At 41.0% G+C, this 18,432-nt stretch overlaps 1 protein-coding gene across 1 annotated transcript in view; it reads right to left on the reverse strand.

Moving 5' to 3' along the window:
• The window catches only part of cacna1db (calcium channel, voltage-dependent, L type, alpha 1D subunit, b), a 64,715-nt gene that overhangs the window by 9,639 nt on the left and 36,644 nt on the right, over positions 1-18,432 (reverse strand). Inside the window, exons 12-41 of the mRNA XM_047331088.1 lie at positions 17,791-17,878; positions 17,542-17,568; positions 16,834-16,994; positions 16,487-16,712; positions 16,073-16,280; positions 15,335-15,455; positions 15,024-15,138; positions 14,823-14,883; positions 14,598-14,682; positions 13,778-13,922; positions 13,451-13,580; positions 11,619-11,678; positions 10,170-10,276; positions 9,342-9,429; positions 9,132-9,239; positions 8,916-8,968; positions 8,676-8,822; positions 8,325-8,526; positions 8,001-8,159; positions 7,637-7,747; positions 7,283-7,360; positions 4,882-4,923; positions 3,942-4,070; positions 3,187-3,252; positions 2,977-3,068; positions 2,699-2,858; positions 2,435-2,562; positions 2,185-2,281; positions 1,969-2,071; positions 1,207-1,308 (exon numbers count right to left, since the gene is read on the reverse strand). Of these exons, the coding sequence (XP_047187044.1) occupies positions 1,207-1,308; positions 1,969-2,071; positions 2,185-2,281; positions 2,435-2,562; positions 2,699-2,858; positions 2,977-3,068; positions 3,187-3,252; positions 3,942-4,070; positions 4,882-4,923; positions 7,283-7,360; positions 7,637-7,747; positions 8,001-8,159; positions 8,325-8,526; positions 8,676-8,822; positions 8,916-8,968; positions 9,132-9,239; positions 9,342-9,429; positions 10,170-10,276; positions 11,619-11,678; positions 13,451-13,580; positions 13,778-13,922; positions 14,598-14,682; positions 14,823-14,883; positions 15,024-15,138; positions 15,335-15,455; positions 16,073-16,280; positions 16,487-16,712; positions 16,834-16,994; positions 17,542-17,568; positions 17,791-17,878 (3,399 nt within the window). The remainder of the gene's footprint in view (positions 1-1,206; positions 1,309-1,968; positions 2,072-2,184; positions 2,282-2,434; positions 2,563-2,698; positions 2,859-2,976; positions 3,069-3,186; positions 3,253-3,941; positions 4,071-4,881; positions 4,924-7,282; positions 7,361-7,636; positions 7,748-8,000; positions 8,160-8,324; positions 8,527-8,675; positions 8,823-8,915; positions 8,969-9,131; positions 9,240-9,341; positions 9,430-10,169; positions 10,277-11,618; positions 11,679-13,450; positions 13,581-13,777; positions 13,923-14,597; positions 14,683-14,822; positions 14,884-15,023; positions 15,139-15,334; positions 15,456-16,072; positions 16,281-16,486; positions 16,713-16,833; positions 16,995-17,541; positions 17,569-17,790; positions 17,879-18,432) is intronic.

Below are 18,432 nucleotides of genomic sequence, written 5' to 3' on the forward strand. Positions count from 1 at the left end.
CAGGACGGCAGAAAGAGAAAAGACGAAGGCCAGCAACTGACTAAGCACAGAAAGCAGAGGAAGCTGTGGAAGAGAGAGGCTCGGCGGAAAAGAAAGAGAGAGAGAGAGAGAGAGAGAGAGAGAGAGAGGGGTTAGCAAACTAATGCACACAAAAGACATGCAGTTGAATTCAATTCTAAAAGTTCTAAAACAATAAGCATGAAGCATTGTCGATGGGAAAACTACATGGACACAACTGGAGGAAGCTCTTTCTTTCTTTTCTCCTTCACATCTGTTTGGGATCAGTGTCACTCAAGGGCTCAAACCTGACTTTCCTCGAACTGCTATCAGTACGAAACGTGTTTGAGGAGAAGAGAAATCATAATCCAAAGCATCTACACCAGATGACACAACAGCATGTGGGCGTAGAAAAGAGGGCGTGGAAGTTGACATCTGATAATGACCACACAGGCACATGAATCATAATGTCAAGAACACTAACCTAGGACATTCCCAAAACTGAATTTAAGAAAAAATGTTATGCAAGATTGTTTTGTGTAGGCATATAAGGCATATATAATGTGACAAATTTCACTTACACCTAGTTTAACATCTATCAAAGTAATTATAACTAAAGTTCTGAGGCCTCTGCACAGAAAGAAAACTTATTATGTGTTTAGGCATATAAACATCAGCGCTTCATTTCAAATATTTTTGGTTTGGAAAATAGATTTTTTTCTGAGTGTGTTATGTTCAACAGTGTGAGGAAGATACACTGAAGAACCACAGGCAGAGAGACTAATGATAAACTAAGCTGTGGTATTATGACAGAACAAACTGACTGATGGCGATAAGGAGAGTTTCCGTGAAACTGAAATGGAGGCAGTCGAGTTTGTTCCCCAGTCTATCTCCTTCTGTTGGTTGTGGTCAGACTCTTTCAAACCTGTTGCTGACTTGAGAAATGCAAAAACAGGATGTTGAAAATTATTAAAAATCTTGAATTATTTCCACTCTGTTTTGGTTTTGTTAAACAGTTGCGATCGGCTCCCTCACAGTGTGCAACTGTAGTCAGCTCGGTCTCAGTGGATGATAAGAATGAAAAGATGTGAGCTAGGAGTCTTCAGATTCTTCTGAAAATGCTAATATGAAAGCAGCATATAATCAAACTGAGTGAGAGAGGGGCATTGTGTTGTCACTGTTGAGGATGAGGATGTAATGACCACTAACCGCCTGCAGGGGGCACCACTTGGTCCAGCAGCTTCATGCTTGTCCTCTTCCAGATCTTCTTGATCACAGCTCGAAGCTCCTCATTGGCCTGATCCAGGTTACCTTGGAAATGATAGAAAATGTAAGAAATATAACTGTCAGGTTAAAAACACCATGTGACTGAATATAGTCTCTCTCGCTCACACAAACAATAAGATAACACAAATGTTGACATTTAACAACAGTGGATGGCTACAGCTCCCTCTTGTGGCAAAATGTGGACCGAACATAACAGCATTTAAGCATCACTCACAATGGTGCAGCTCATGGGGACAATGTTTTGAATATGATGTCTTTGAATGTTTGGTTTCATTTTATTCAGGTCTCTGTCCTGACTCATGAATTCATTTTGTAAGCCTGTTTAGTCCACCAAATGTCTACCTTTATATGTCAATAACTTTTTTTAAATTAATTTATATTTATTATTTGATATTCCTATTTTCTGGTGAGATTTCCTTTCACCCTGTGTAGTAGCAGACTACAGTGTAGACACTTTGTTGCTTGCCAATCTACCAAAGCCACTCTGTTCATGAAGTCATTGTGGATCATTGATCTAACAATAACTGATCATTAGAGTAGTGGTTTCTCTCAAATCACTCTTTAAACTCCTTTTTTATTTCAAAATCTTTTTTATGGCTGGAAGCTGCAGTGCACAGTATCTGAATCAGTTCCCCACTTGTGCTCGACATTGTCAAAAGACAACCACGGCCGGTCCAGACTCACCCTCAGTCTTAATCTTGAGAGCAGTGCGGACCAGTGCAAACAAAGTGGCATTAAACATGACCGTCCCATCACTGTTCAGGGGCATGTTCATCGCCACCAGACGCTGCAACAGAATTCAAAGTACAGATTAACAAAGGGGGCATTCGATGTGAAATAAGCACGGTGAAAGTTTTGTAATTATATGCCAAAGATGTACAAAGGCTGTCATGTACCCACCTTACAGGCCACCCTGTGAGGGCAGAGCTTGCCGAAGCCCAGCGGAGGCTGGATTCTCCTCAGCAGAGTCACCACATCCAGATGCTTTATCCGGCCCCTGACAACAACATACATCAAAATAAAAGTGGCTGTGACACAAAGCAAATTTTTCAGTACCACCACTGAAAGGTAAAGGATAAACCACCACCCCCTTCTGTATTACTGAGCAGTACTGAGAGGATCAATAACAGGATGTGTCCTGAGTACTCACTTGGCTTCAGGGTCGTATTCTGACCAGATCCGTTTAAACTCATCCAGGTGATGCGGCCCCAAAATGGACCAATCGCGGGTCAGATAGTCAAAGTTATCCATGATGACGGCTACAAATAAATTGATGATCTGAAACCGGAATGTGCAACAAATTTTTTTGCGTATTTGGGGGGTTATATTCAATTGTATACAAGAATATGAGAGCTCAGGTCTGTGCTCAAACATCACTGGCACAGTGAAACACGGCGAAACGTCAGAAGATTACCAGAAAAGCACAGAGCATGTAGAAGCTGATGAAGTAGATAATGGCAAAGCCACTGCCGCAGGTTCTCTCCTCTCCGGGGTTGTAGTCAGACTCTGAATCACACAGCTTCCCCGGCAGACAGGCCAGCATGATGTCCTGCCAGGCCTCACCTGTAGCACACCTGACATTGAACAATAAACAACACTGATACAGCAGCAGGACTATGTATTTACTAGATGAATGTGTGATCGCTTTTAATGGCTTCTAACGCAAAATGTAAGCAACACGAACACAAATACCTGAAGAGCATCAGGACAGCTTGAGGGAAGGTTTGAAAGTTGTTGTTGCGGTTGATTTGTGTTCCATCCACCATCGCTATTTTCCCAAACACCTGAAAGCAGACAAAGAAATGTCGTCCAAAGGGATCCTTCAGCCTGCTCTCCGGTCTGGACACGTATACCTGCAGGGTATCGAGTCTCATTTTGATTAAATAAAATTATAACATTTACCTGCATTCCTATCACAGCATATATGAAGAACAACATGGCAATCAGGAGGGCGACATAGGGAAGAGCCTGAATGGGGAAAGAAGAGAAAGAGGCAGCACAAGATCCACATGTTACAAATTGTTTGGTTACATCTTGGCATGCGACATAGTTTCTTAGTTTACATTTTGACAAATAATATATTATTTCTATTTTTATATTTCACGTTTAGTTTTTCACTGATGCTTCCATTTTTACAATGTCTTTTGCTGCTGTAACATGGCAAATGTCCCCATAGTGGGACTAATAAAAGATTATCCGTCTCATCGTATCTTATCATAGCACCATCACAAAACACAACCTTCCCATTATTAAAATGAGACTACTGTTTTGATGACACAAAGGTCCACGGCAACCAGTAATACACTGGGTTGGCAACTGGTAATATGCAAGATTAGAATAACCTTTTTGATGTATATTATCATTCTACAGCAGCTCAAGAGGAAAAAAAAATGCAAAAAGCAGTATTCTGAAGCACTGTGCAGTGTTAAGGTGCCTGATGGATGTGTTATTCAAACTGGAATTGTCTTGTTTTCATCGTATCTGTACCAACAAACAGCGCCTAGTGTTTTGTAAATGTAGTGCAAATGTATTTCTTATGTTGTGCTCATGGCGCTCCCTGAAACTGTTCTCAGGTTGGCCTGCAACCTAACTTGCCAGTTGTTGTGAAATGCAGATTCAAGACGGATGTTTACTGGCTACTTTTCTCGTGAGCTCACCTGGAAAGACTTGATGAAGGTCCACAGCAGAGTCCTGATGCCCTCCCCCCTGCTCAGCAGTTTCACCAATCGCATCACTCTGAACAGGCGGAAGAAGGTGATGGAGATGCGAGCGCTGTCCTCTGTGTTCTGAAGCGGCGGAGGTGAGGAGTGATTACAAAAAAACCCCTGATAAACCTCTTCACCGCTCATGCAGTAAGTCATGCATGCGTTCTTTCAATCATCTTCAATCATCATGACTATGTATGAGCTAACAAGCACTGTATAAGAAATATGCCCGATTGTGATCTCTAAGCATATTTTCAAAGACAACAATCAACATGCAGAGTAACTGTGTCTCAAATACCATGCCATTAGCAGAGCTGGAGGATTAACACACAGTACATTTAACCCAACGACTGATTAAAAACAAGCAGAATATAGAACTTACGTTCCAAAGACGAACAAACCAAAAGACTGCAATTGATTTTTTTTTGTTTTTACACTTGACAGAAACACAGAGATGGATCTTTTACTGCCTTGTTGTTACATTTCAAACACACAACACCTTGAACGGGAAATGTAAACTCAAAGCAGAGCAATGGCCGCATGATGTTTGTCATCGGACGGCAATGAAGAAATGACCAAACAACCACACAGTGTCACAGCTCCTCCCGTGTCATGCCATGCACCCACACAGGACGAAATGCCATCTGAATGAAAGCGGAGCCAAAATGCATCAAACCAGGTGGATTCGAAATAAACAAGACTCGGACAAACACAGAGAGTTCAGTCACAAACCCTCACATTTCATTGAACAAGTGAAACCAGGAGTTCTGGAAGAACGCATCTCGGTGACTGACAGAGACTGACAACAAAAAGATCTCAGCGCTTTTTTTCCATTAACACAAAGGGAAAGGGTGAAGGGGCTTTAACAGAGGAGGAGGGGGGTTCTTCTTACCCCTGGCTCCACTATCACCTTGACCACAGGAATGGCTGCCGACTTGAAACCAAAAGCCGCAGGTTAATGCGAGTTACACACACCAGCTGTGCAGCACACAAACTTTCACGAGTCAATGCTCCTGCAAATATCATCATTACGTTCGACTTATTTAATGTGTAACCACATGAATGAAACACTTCACCTTCACTTACACACACACCAACAATTTAAAATTCATACCACAAACAAGAACATCATCGTTAAGCACGAAGCCCATCAAAGCTTTACTACATATCCGCAGCAGGAACACCAGACGTGTGAGGCAAGTGTACGATGGTGAAGGAAAATGAACGTTTTTTCTTTTGTGAAACACTATAAAATGTATTTGGATGAAGCACTGACACATCTTCTTCAATCAAAATGACGGCATTGCAAATCCTGCCGGATGTACTGTTATGAGATATAACACTCAACTGTTTTCTTTGGCATCCTAAATAAAAAGACTTAGCAATTTTTGCTTTTATAGAAAAGCAAAAATAAAGAAACTTGAAACGATCAAATAATGATTAAACAAAACTAAATGAAACCAATAAAGCTGCAGTGTTTGCTGTGATGCTTCTTCTAGCTTAAGGAGGTTTGACGTCGTCTTTCCTCGTGTATAAACATCAACATGGGAACAGTTGTCTTCTTTCGTAGGAGGGAAAATGGTGTTACGCATGTCCAGACTTTCTGTGTGTTGTACTTATTTTGCACATTGGAACGTATCCTAGAATCGGATCAGTAGAGGTGAGCAGTGAGTTTTGTTCAAACATTAATTCAAAACAAGTGTCTGAACAGGATAAACAAACACCTTCACCGAAAAAGCCTGCAACAAGCATGGAGTCAAACCTGGACACAGAGTGGCCTGGCTGCAGCATCACAGCAGATTCGAAGCGATTACAAGCAAAACAATATAGCAAAAAAAAAAAAAATTAAAAAATAATAATTGAGCTGCAATCAAAAAAAAACGACAGCTCCCAATAATACATTTTAGATTCGCAAAATTGAAGATTTTTTTTTCTCAGAAATGTTTTAGATATTGTTATTTTACTGATGTGCTCTGTTACACGAGACATCTACATTTTATTACATCTGAGGGAGGGATCCCTCACTGATGGCTCTCCCTGAGGTTTCTGCCCTTTTCCTCTAATAAAAGTTTTTACAATCAGTACATGGTGCGACATCCTCAGAACGTTAGATTTTGAGGAATGTAAAAAAAAAATCGCTTTTTCAAATACTGCACAGCTACTGTATGTTCACAACCTGTAATCTCTGTCTGCACCAGAAGGGAGGGACAAATTACAGCAAAATAAATATTGCAACACTTTCTCCTATCACCTCTTCCTCTTTTCTTTATTCAGTTAAATAATTATTTAATAATGTGTCATGCCTCTCATAATAAAAAATATATATTCACATTCACTACTATCAAATCACATTAGTTAAGCTACATCATCACAATTTCACTGTGTCGTGAGTGTTTGGTTTTATAGCAGTTGTGAAGAACGTAAACTAAGGCATGAAAAAACATGAAAATGTTGTGATCTTGATTGCAACAGTAATGCTAGAGCAAGGCCCCCTTACTGAGACAGTCATAATAAGAATGGCATGTACAGTATGTGTGATAAATGACTACTTACATTGATCTCAGTGATGGCAATGTCAACCACGCTACCCACAACAATTAAGGCATCAAACGTGTTCCATGCATCAGCAAAATAGTTCTGCGAGCACCAGCAACAAAGACACACAGGAAAGAAGAAAGACAAAGAGAAAACGGAGCAAGAAGAAAAGGGAGAGGAGGTAAAAAAAAGAGAGAAAAGAATTATGAAAGAAAGAACGAAAGAGGAGAACATCAAAAAGTTGTGATTTGATAAAACAGAGTGAGGTTGAAATCCTTCCTGCCTCTCTGAGTCTGTGAGAGTATAACCTGTTCAATTTTCAGAAACATTCCTTTAAAAAACAATTCAATATCATTAATTAACTGTCACTAATGTTCTTTTCAAACGTATTTTTTCCTCTCACTGATAAGAGTGGCAGCCTGAAAGAAATGGCCACCACAGACTTAAAACAAAACGCATTCAGCAACACCTTATTGGTATGGAGAAGTGAATTAATGTGATGCACATGATCCGTTTCATACTGCTTAGCTATAGACACAATCAGCTGATGGGGATTTTCCCAGTCCATTTGCATGTATTTAGTCTGTGGTGCTCATCGGCCATCAATCAAGTCCACGACTTAAAAAGATGAATCAAAAAAAATGTGACAGGGAGGAAGGGAAGGAGAGAAGATGTGAAGGAAAGAAAAAAGGAGAGTGGCAGCAGTGGGAGGGCAGGGAGAGGGAACGACAGAGTTTTACATAGTGACGTCTTTCTACCTGGCTGAGTATGATGTCGACTACACTGCCAATGACCACCAGGGCATCGAAGACGTTCCAGGCGTCCCCGACATAGCCCTGAACATGGCAGCGTGCACAGCCAGTGGGAGAGGAGGGGTTGAGAGGTAATGAAGGGTGAGGATAAGGAGAAAATGGTAGAGGAGTCACAGCCAGTGGGCAAAGAGCCCATGATTGAGTCAGGGGGAACCAGAGGGGAGGGAAGGGGGACAGGGAGAGCGTATGAGGGCTAGATTAAAAGAAAGAGGTCGAGGAGAGGAGAGGAGAGGAGAGGAGAGGAGAGGAGAAGAGTGGAGAGAGGAGAGGAGAGAGGAAAGGAGAGGACAGGAGACTTACTCTGGGCTTGAAGGCGATGAGCTTGAGGATCATCTCCACAGTGAAAACCCCGGTGAAGACCATGTTGAGGACGTCCATGGCATAGTTAAATAGATGAGACTGACCATGGTGCTGGAATGAGATAGGTAGACTGAGCGATCAGAGACTGATGTATGCGTATGTCGAGGAAAGCCTGGGAGCAAACTGTATTCTGATTATAAGGCATGGAGGATATATTCAAACTGCATCATCATTTACATTCCCAGACATGTCAATGAATCATTGTCGATGTCTGATAATTGGCTGTAGACAATCAAATGACTGAAGGCAGATGCAATATGCTGGTTTAATTGTAGCCGAAGCCCCAAATAGAGTGAGCACTCACCTGTATGGCCAGACACAAGGTGTTGAGGATGATTAGGACAAACATGACGTACTCAAAACCCGTGGAGTTGACCACGTACCAGAACTTGTACTGGTAGGGGTTTTTGGGGATGTAGCGTCGCAGAGGACGAGCTTTCAGAGCATATTCCACACACTGACGCTGCAGTGGTTATGAGGGTGGGTCCAGAGAGACAGAAACAGAGAGACTCAGTTACAAAAGGATACAGTACATCATTTCCTCATGTTTTGTGATAAAGATTCTGATGGTATATGAATTATCAACTCAGTACACACACACGCACAAATGCACACACAAAAACTCTACCTGGTTCTTGTCCAGCTCGCAGTTCTTGTACTCCTTCTCCCCCTGCTCCTGGAAGGTGACAATAACGAAACCAACAAAGATGTTCATCATGAAGAAGGCGATGATGATGATGTAGATGATGAAGAAGATGGAGATCTCAATGCGGTAGTTGTAGATGGGACCCATGTTCTCTTTGTTGGAGTCGATGGCCTTGTACAGCAGGCTGCGGAGACGCACAGAACACAGAGAAAAGTTGAACAGTAATTATTCATACGGAGTCTACAAGTGTTGTTTGTTTAATAATAATAATAATAAATGCTGTGTGATAATCAAATGTGAAATGTTGTACCTCAGACACAGAGCAGTACTTACGTGGGCCATCCTTCAAAGGTGGAGACGGTGAAGAGAGCCATCATGGCCATGAGGACGTTGTCAAAGTTGAAGTCACTGTTGTACCAGATCCTCTCCCTCACCATGGGCAGTGCTGTCTCCCCGTTGTTGTAGAGAATATATGTTCCCCTGTGGTTTGAAGATGAAACGTTAAAACACACGTACGCACAAACAGACACGGACGTCCAGAGCTGGAAACCGTGAAGAATCAAACAAACTCACTTGCACTCCTCCGGGCTGGACTTGGCGTCATCTGTACATCGATAAAATTTCCCCTGAATCAAAAAACAAACATCAACTTCTATACTAAACTATTTGATGATTTATAGTAGAAGATGAGCAGCTGATTTGGTGAGCAAGATGAGAGGCCAGTTAACCATCATGTGTGAGCCAGTTACCCTCTTTCCCACTCTCCCTCCACACATTTCTTCAATGTACCTTAAAGAGCTGCACACCGATACAAGCGAACATGAACTGCAGCAGGGTGGTGACGATCATGATGTTGCCGATGGTCCTGATGGCCACGAACACACACTGGACCACATGCTGAAAAAGGAAATCAACAATCATTTTAAGTTATCAAAAGCAAAGGTGTGTGCATGCATTCACACACACACACACACACACACACACACACACTGCACACACCTTGAGTCCCTTGGCTCTGTTGATGGCCCTGAGAGGACGGAGGACTCTCAGAACGCGGAGAATCTTCACCACAGAGATGGCAGACGACCTGCGGGAGACACAAAGTTTTACAGTCGGACATTTTTGTAATTGTGTTTTGAAAATGTTCACATCTCTTGCCAGCTCATTTTAATATGAGTAAAAAGCAGCAGTGATGTTTGTTGGACTGTTTTAGAGATTTTAGCATTTAATTGAATAAAAGTCTGCTGCCGTTGCGTACTGTCGTGTAGCTAGTAAGCGTTTATTTTGTCCACTAGGCCTCCATGTCAGACTTGTTTCACACCGAAACTCAGCCGTGATACTAAATGTGACACGTTCTCATCACTGCACAAGCTGATCTTCAGTTATCTGATTTTTTTTCTTGGCACAGTGACTTCCTAGAGTCCTGCTGGTAACCTCACGACGACAGCAAGCACATATAGTAATCCCCTATGAAACCCCAACTTGTTTTCTTTTACACTTATTATAGGTCCAAATGCACATTAAACAATTAGACAAACAAGATGCATCTTACTAATTAGTGAGCTTAACAAGTACTGGTTGGTACCTCATATTTAGAAAGAGCCAGGCTAACAGTTTAATCCTGTTTTCAGGCTTTGTGCTAAATTAAGCTTCTCAGCTTCATATTTAATCAGCAGACATGAGTTGTTTTCGACTTCTCATCTGACTCTTGGGAAGGAAGCCAAAAAGCATAGTTTTTTAGAACTACTTCTTGCAAGCAGTGCAAAGAGCAATAGAATACAGTTACTAAACGATACATTTGCAGTCAGGGAATTAAGTGATACGTACTGAATGCCGAACGACACCAGAGACACACCAACGACCAGCAGGTCTAATAGGTTGAAGTAGTTTCTACAGAACGCCCCTTTATGAAGGAACGCTCCGAATGCTGTCATCTGAATGGACAGAGGAGAGACTGAAGTCAGGACTAGAGGAGACAAACCTGTCATTAAAAACATACATTCACACAAGGAAACAAGTCGGGCTTAACTGAAATGGGATTTGGAGTGTAATAAAGATAGATGATCTGTTCCAAAAACTATTCACAGTATTAATTTTCATAAGACTGTCCTCTGTGTACTAAAATGTAATTTGTTAAATTTTGTCTTTTCTCCTATATATCCTCTTACATTCACATTCATCTTTAATTTTAAACATGAGTGTTTTTGACAACAGTGTAATCTGACCTGCAGTCTCACACTGAAACTGAGCCACAAAGTTGATCATGATCATGCTTAGAGCAAGTACATTGTCTGAAGAGTAGTATCTTAGAGACAAGACCACTAACATTATCACTCATGTGTAAATGCAGAACTAATTTCTATAGGTGCGGTTCAATATTAAAAAAATTAAAAGGCATGATTCACACTTACAAATGTTACACTTATAGTGTGGTCGCACACACGCACACACACACACATGCGAATAAACCGATTAGAAACAATGCACAATGGTCAGACAAGGCAAGTCAAAAGCCACTACACTCTTTTCTAATGCAGATTAAGCCAGACAGAAACTGGTCTGAAACGGAGCATATAATCTTCTTCTGATATAATTTTTTGGGGGCTTAATCCATAATACATGAGATTTACCTGTTGCAGTCATGCAGAGAGCAAAGGGGTAAATCAAGAGATTGAATTCTAACAGTAAAAATAATAAAAAATGTTTGTGGATTACTTCAACCACATTCTTTGAAAGTGTATGGGCCAAAAAACACATGTAAATATAAGGAAGGGGTCAGATCTCTGTGTACAGTGTAAAATCAGGCAGTGGGATAAAATGCTTGATGTTAGTTCAAGTTCATCTCTCAACAGTTCAGAATGTTTCAAATTAACCTAACGACTTTATGGAAAATCTATCACTCAATGTTCTTTAAAAAAAAATTATATTCTAGTTGGTGAGAGTCTTCATACCAATCAAGTTTATATTTCTAATAATTTAAAAGATTTTTTTTAAGGAACAGCTTTACAAGTTTTTGTACTCTGGTCCATAAACTGGTGGAGGATGAAGAGGGGAAATGGGCCATGATGGAAAAGTGACTGACAGACAAAAGAAAAATCTGACAAAAAACGCATGAGCTCCACGTTGATGGATTGCCGCCATGACAACAAGACAAGCAGGGGGCCATTATAATAAAAAAATTATCGAAGAAAAAATGAATGGAGGGAGGATGTGTTCAGCAAGCTCGGAAGTGGTGGGTTGTTGCTGAGGCAGCACGACAGTTTTTTTATTGTTTACCTTAATAAGGATCTCAAATGTAAACATACTAGTGAAGACATAGTCTGCATAGCCTAGGATCTGAGGAGGCAATAAGAGTGACATAAGCACGCAGGGTTACTGAAGCTCTACCCAGCACAGCACAACACAGCACGCAAAGGACATTTACCTTCAACAGGATCTCAACAGTAAAGATTGCGGTGAAAGCATAGTCAAAATAACCAAGTATCTGCAAGAGGTAATGCACAAGTTCGAGTCATTCCTGGATCACAGCACAGTGAATGAGCTATCAAATACTCAGCTGGAGATACAGTGAGAGTCAAACACAGATGAAACATACTTTTAAGTCATTCGTAGAATATCAAGGCTGCATCAGGTGGTTTTTAATGTAAAAAAAATGTGTTACTCACACACGGGCCCTGCCTTCTCATAATGAACATTGTTGTTGTTGTTGACCAAATGAAAATCTCAAGTTTGTCAAAAGTCGGGGCAGGTTTTCTCTGATTGTGTGAATGAAAATTGCATAAAGAAAATCTTGAATTCACAGGAAGCTAGATTTGCATTGCATTATGTTTTTTTCTGAAGCAGAGGAGGTATTTGTGCCAAGCCATGCCGTGATAGGCTGCAAGTGTTTGCCCACTGTGAGGTTGCTCATCCTGATGGCGTGTTGGAAGTGTCCTAGTCACAAACCACAGTAAGAGCCCGTCACCTGCTGCCCTTTTCAGCTCACTGTGTCTTTTTCTTTTTGTACTATTCCTCCCAGCATTTTGAATTCCACCAACCAAAGATCAGATGAATATGTCTATAAATGATTAGACACTGATTGGTTGATCAGATCAAACTGTAAAACTTTAAGTACTAACAGGAGAACATGGGTGAAACTAAACCAAACCAGAGAGGCTCAGGTCGAAGCTACAAAAGTACTGAGAGGTGAACACAGAGATAAAAGAGCTTTCCCTCTAATCTCCCGCAGGGACACGCACGAGTTCATCTGCCGGGGACGCGGCGAGGAGGAGACGTCACAGATTGGCTGTGGTCGGCCCTCCTGCCACGCAGCTCCACGGCACCACGGCGCAGCGCGGCTGTCCCCTGCTGTGAGGCTGCAGTGAAAACACATGTCATCGCGGCTTGGCTTGGCACAGCGTGGCTAAAGCACACGTAGCGGCACGTCTGTTGTGAGCATTTTTTGTCAACACATTACATAAGAATTCTGCAAGTTTTAAGCGACCAGTTGCAGAACATTAGAAATTGCCTTGTGCAGCTTGTTTTCATGTTTCAGATATGTAAGTACAGATAATAATATAACATTAAAATAATATAACATTGAAGTAATGTTGCGGTTGTACAGTATAATATGAAACTCATTCCGACTGAAATAGAAATATGGGTTTGATAGCAATAGCTGGTGCAGTTCTGGGTGTCAGTGATAAAAGTAAGGAAGCAAAAAAAATGTTTAGACTGTTGGGGCTTTTAAAAATAAAACTAACCAAAACAATTACTTTTGGTCATAGGTATAAGTAAATATACATAACTTTCCTACATGAAAATGTTGCCCATTTTTCCCCTTATATTTTTTCTTATTGTTTAAAGTGTAATCTGTAAAATTGTGCTTCCTGCGCCTTTTTTTCACAACAGAGGTACAGTGCAGGTGTTACTAACAACATTAACAATGGCTCTGTTTTATTCATGGTTGCAGAAAGTCGTGACAGTGTGACAACCAGATCACACACTGTGACATCTCAAAATATCTGCATGTCGGCAAGTTGTCAGCTACATTGACTTCCAAATGTGATGTGTAAACACTGAAGTGGGGCGCGCCTTCAGGACTGCAGTCGCAGTGGTTGGTTACGTACAATATTGCGAGCAGAGAAGTTGCGAATGGGATCCTCGGCAGCCAGAGAGACAGAGCTGAGCATGATGAAGACCAGGATGAGGTTGGTAAAGATCTGATGGTTGATCAGCTTATGGCAGACTACACGAAACCTACAGAGGGAGAAATAAAAAGAGGGTGACATGGAGAATGAAAAAATGAGCAGACAGAAAAAGGCACTGAGGGAGAGTATGTAAAATGACAATAACAGCAATTATGACAGAGTTTTTTTTGTCTTTGCACTAAAACAGATTGACTCGTATGATCCTGGGCCTCAGCATCGATACTACCAAACGTCTACATGACTCACGGGTTAGTGCTGCTGAAGATGAAGAAGGCGCTGCCCTTCGGGATGGGCAGGGTCTTTTCTTTGATGCTGAGTTCAGATAGCCTCTGGGGGCGGGGTCCAGGGGGCACCTCTGGGAGTTCTGCATTATCATCATCCTCACCACACACTTGGACAGAAACAGAGCTATTTTAGCTATTTTCAATGTGAAATAAATATTTGTATCAGTTATATTACTGAGGCTAATGGCAAAGGACAATTAAGATTTGGTGTAGCTCATTTTTGTAAGAGCTCTTTATCTCTGTTGTAAAAATCTATACATACTGTATACGTATGTTTCACAAATGTCAAATGTTGATAAACAAAGTTTTGTTTTGTCTTCTCCTCATATTTAGTTTCTTTCAGTGATCATTTGACATTTTATTGTGTACATGTATGTAATTCTTATTTAATATACGTTCCAATAACTTAATGAATTATACAAAATATTTTTTAGCTGCAGGATGATTTAAATCCATTAAATAAATAATACTTTTCCAAGCAATGCTACAGTATAATTCTACACTTGACATACTGTATACTGGAGATTCAGAATCCAGTAATCAGTGCAGATATGCATACAGTACAAAAAAAAATTGCAAAGAGGACAACACTTCAGGAAAGTTCTGCTACCTTTCTATGCTCAGCTTAAAGTTTTGAATTTGTTGTATTCATTCATTTTCAGTATATTCTCTCAATACTACTGGTGTTGCTGGAGTTGACCTTTTCAAAACTGACTTGTCAAAGCTTGCACAACCTGACTAGTTGAAATAACACCAAGAACCTCATGTCTTTTCCCTTGTACCTGGAGAATCAATGGCAGGATACAAGTCTTTGTCTTCCTCCAGCATGACGTCTGCCGGCATCTGTAGATCGAGGTCGAGTTGAGCCTTTTGAAAATGTTAAGATGAAGTAAATCAATCATGCATTTTCAGACAGATGGTCTCAAATATTAGAATGTTTACATACAACATACATCAAATCCTACAATTTACATTATTCATGAAGAGAACTAGGACTACTCTCCTACCTTGGTCTCGCCATCATGGGCTTCTGTTATTTCAACTCTCTTCTTATCTGTGCTTGTATCCCTGTTTGAGACAGAGAGGGAATAACTAAGTAACTAAGTCAGAGCGAAAGTGCTTGTGACAAATGTCTACAAGAGCAATTAAAACCACAAGTGTGAACAAAAGTTATGATGGTGAAACTATTGAGGTGTCCTCAGCCTTACTTGGCACTGTTCTTCCTCTTCTTGGCCTCCTCTTCCTCCTTCTGTGCTGTGTTGAGGCTCTCTGCATCTGCCAGGTTGTCAACGGCGATTGCCAAGAAGACATTCAGCAGGATGTCTGGTCATGTGACTTAAGGACAAAATGATGTAATGTAATCATTAAAAACTCACCAGGGCTTTGTGAATATGGGAAGTTTTCTTAAGTTTTGTGAAGTCAAAACACAACTTTTTTACACATGCAGGTGAGAAGATTTGGATGTTTGTTAGTGTGTTCATGTGTGACAGTGTGTGAGTGTGTGCAGCCAGTAGGATACAATTTCCACAGATAAAGAGGATGATGAAGTAAATGCAGACCACCATTCCAGAGGAGGCCGGACCACCGTATGCCATGATACCATCATACATCACCGTATTCCAGTCTTCTCCTGTCAAGATCTGGAAAACATGACATGAATCCAATTCAATCACAATCATATGATTTACTGAAAAAGCCTCTTTCCATCTGTCATGTTTCTCTGTGATTGGCACAGCGATTTCACAGCAATAAGACCAGTGATGTGAAAGTGTATTTATTACTCATCACACCCTTTTTTTTTGTATTATATTCCTCTCTGCCCTTTTGCACTTTGCGCTGCTACAGTACACCCACACAAACCAAAATAGTGGGTGCACTTGGAGAAGCCCACATTCTTCATGAACTCAAGACCTACAGCCTTGCACTAGTCACGGCACTTGAGCAATTAAAATTGGGCCCAAAAGATTCTTGGTCAGACGGTGACATGTCTGGCCTTAAAACCTCCCTGCCTGCTCTGTCAAGTTAACCTGTTGCCATGTTGAAAATATTTTATGGTTAAGTCCTTAAAGAAATTCTAGAAGATATGAAAATACACAACATTACATTTTGAAAATTCCTATAATAATGATCTATTCGCCCAAGCAGATGATATATTGTGTCTATGTATATTGAATTAGTTCAAGCCTTCCTTCTGACTGAAAATTACACATCCTTCCAATCGTATCTGAATGTTCTGAACATAAACCAAATGCCAAACCTGGAACACAGTGAGCAGAGCCTGGGGGAAGTTATCAAACGTGCTCCTCTTGGTCACGGTCTCGTCGAAGTTGAACTTGCCCCCAAAGAGCTGCATGCCAAGCAGGGAGAAGATGATGATGAAGAGGAAGAGCAGCAGCAACAGGGAGGCGATAGACTTCATGGAGTTGAGCAGAGAGGCGACCAGGTTACTGAGAGAGGCCCAATGACTGGAGAAGAAAAAATAACAAGTCAAATGAGGGACAGAAAACACTATTGTTGTGCTGGTGTATCGCTGTGTTGTTTCAACACTAACATCTCAAAACATCTTCCTTTAATCCTCGACAGCTCCTTAATGGAACTTTGATTTTGAGAGTCCACCCTCTTTGCTCTTGTTATGAAAGTTTCCTCTCACACAGGACTTTGTGAAGCTCACCGTGTAACTTTGAAGATCCTAAGGAGACGTACACAGCGGAAAACAGAGATGCCCAAAGGAGACATGATGGCCAGCTCCACCAGGATGGTCTCTATGATGCCTCCGCACACCACGAAACAGTCAAAGCGGTTGAACAGGGACACAAAGTAGGCCTGCAGCCCCAAACTGTACATCTTCACCAGCATCTCCATGGTGAACATTGCCAGGAGAACTTTGTTGGCCACGTCTGGAGAGGAGAGGAGAGGACAAATTGTTCATAGTAGTATCAGACATCAAAACATCCTAGTTAACACAGTGACCTAAATACATGTTTTACGCAGAACACAATAGAATACAAAATTAGATACCCTGTACTTCAGTCAGCCAGTCTGGCTGATTGTAGTGCTCAGAGGCGATGGTGAGAGTGTTGAGGAACACCAAGATGATGACCAGCCAATAAAACGTCACTGATTTCACCGCTGCACGACACTTTCTGCGGCAAAACCGGTTCCATCGCCGCCACTGACGACTGACAGACAAACAGCTCCACTTGAGGATCAATGGTCAGGACACATACGTCCATGTTCAGAAGAGTTTATTTCCAAAATGAGACATTACAAGTCACTGCAAAACTCCAGTAATATTTCCTTTAGCGTTAATGGTAAATATTGTGTTGTTGAACTAATTCTTCTGACTTTAGACTCCAGGATTAGACATTTAATTACAAAGTTTCATCTCTCATATGTCATTTAACATGTGGTGAAATAAAATGATAGCACAACATCACCATGAATTGAATTAGACAAAAACGGATTCTAATGAAGACTGAAGGAAAGAGAGAAAAAACACGATGATGGAACTGTGGTGAGATCAGGATGAAGACAGTAGTTTGTTAGTCACAAATAAAACATGACACACCATGGATCAATGACAAAATATTACAGTGGACAAGAACATACATGTACAGATTAGGTAGCTGAGCAATTCGAATATGAGGCAATAATCAGCCATGCAAGATGGGTTAAAATAACGAAAGAAAACAATGCATCATGTAGGTGTCATGCCAAGGTACTAACCTGCACTTTGACTTAGTAATTTTTTGACTGGGGAGAATAAAACATGAAGCAACTTTTAATAAAGGGAAACAACGAGCAACTGTGAACTCTGGGTCTGAGTCACATACACAGTCATTGTGTCTTGTGCCTGTCATTAATCTGGTGAAAGTGAAACACTCAGTGAATCTCTCTTTCTATTTAGTCATTATTATGAATTGACTGATAGGACTGACAATCAAATGTCTGGTGGTTATGATATGTCACACTCACCACAGCGGTCCGCAGCAGGGAGATTTGTCCTCCTCTCCCGTGTGATTCTCTGTGTTCGCCGACTCTGTCTCACTAGTGGGCATGCTCGCTATAGTATCACACACACACACGCGCGCACACACACACACACACACACACACACACACACACACACACACACACACACACACACACACACACACACACACACACACAGTAAGACTTTGTCTCCCGAAGGAAACGGGTTTCATCAATAAATCACATGATGACAGATGTTCCAATTGACACATGCATTTTTGGTTTGGCTTGGTTCTAGAGTGATGAAATTGACAAATATTTCAATTACAGAAAAAACATAAAAGCAGTGCAAGAGTCTACTCTCAAATTTATGGAGATTAAACCTTTGACTGAAAGCACGACAACAAAGCCTTCATAACACAAATAAGTAATTGTTTTTTATCTTAGCTGTAGATTGTAAGTATGATTTCTGTCTTCAGATGTGTCACGTTTGGCCAAGCCAAACCACCGGAAAAAATGAATGAATGAAAATATAAAAAAGTGAAGTCGTTAGGATGACACCATCTCTTGAACATTAATGAAAAGGAAACTCAGCCAGGTTTTTCCTGAACATTTTATCCAAAACATTTTAATTCTCAAAGATAG

The sequence above is a fragment of the Scophthalmus maximus genome, chromosome 3 (genome assembly GCF_022379125.1).
Source record: "Scophthalmus maximus strain ysfricsl-2021 chromosome 3, ASM2237912v1, whole genome shotgun sequence".
Classification (NCBI taxonomy): domain Eukaryota; kingdom Metazoa; phylum Chordata; class Actinopteri; order Pleuronectiformes; family Scophthalmidae; genus Scophthalmus; species Scophthalmus maximus.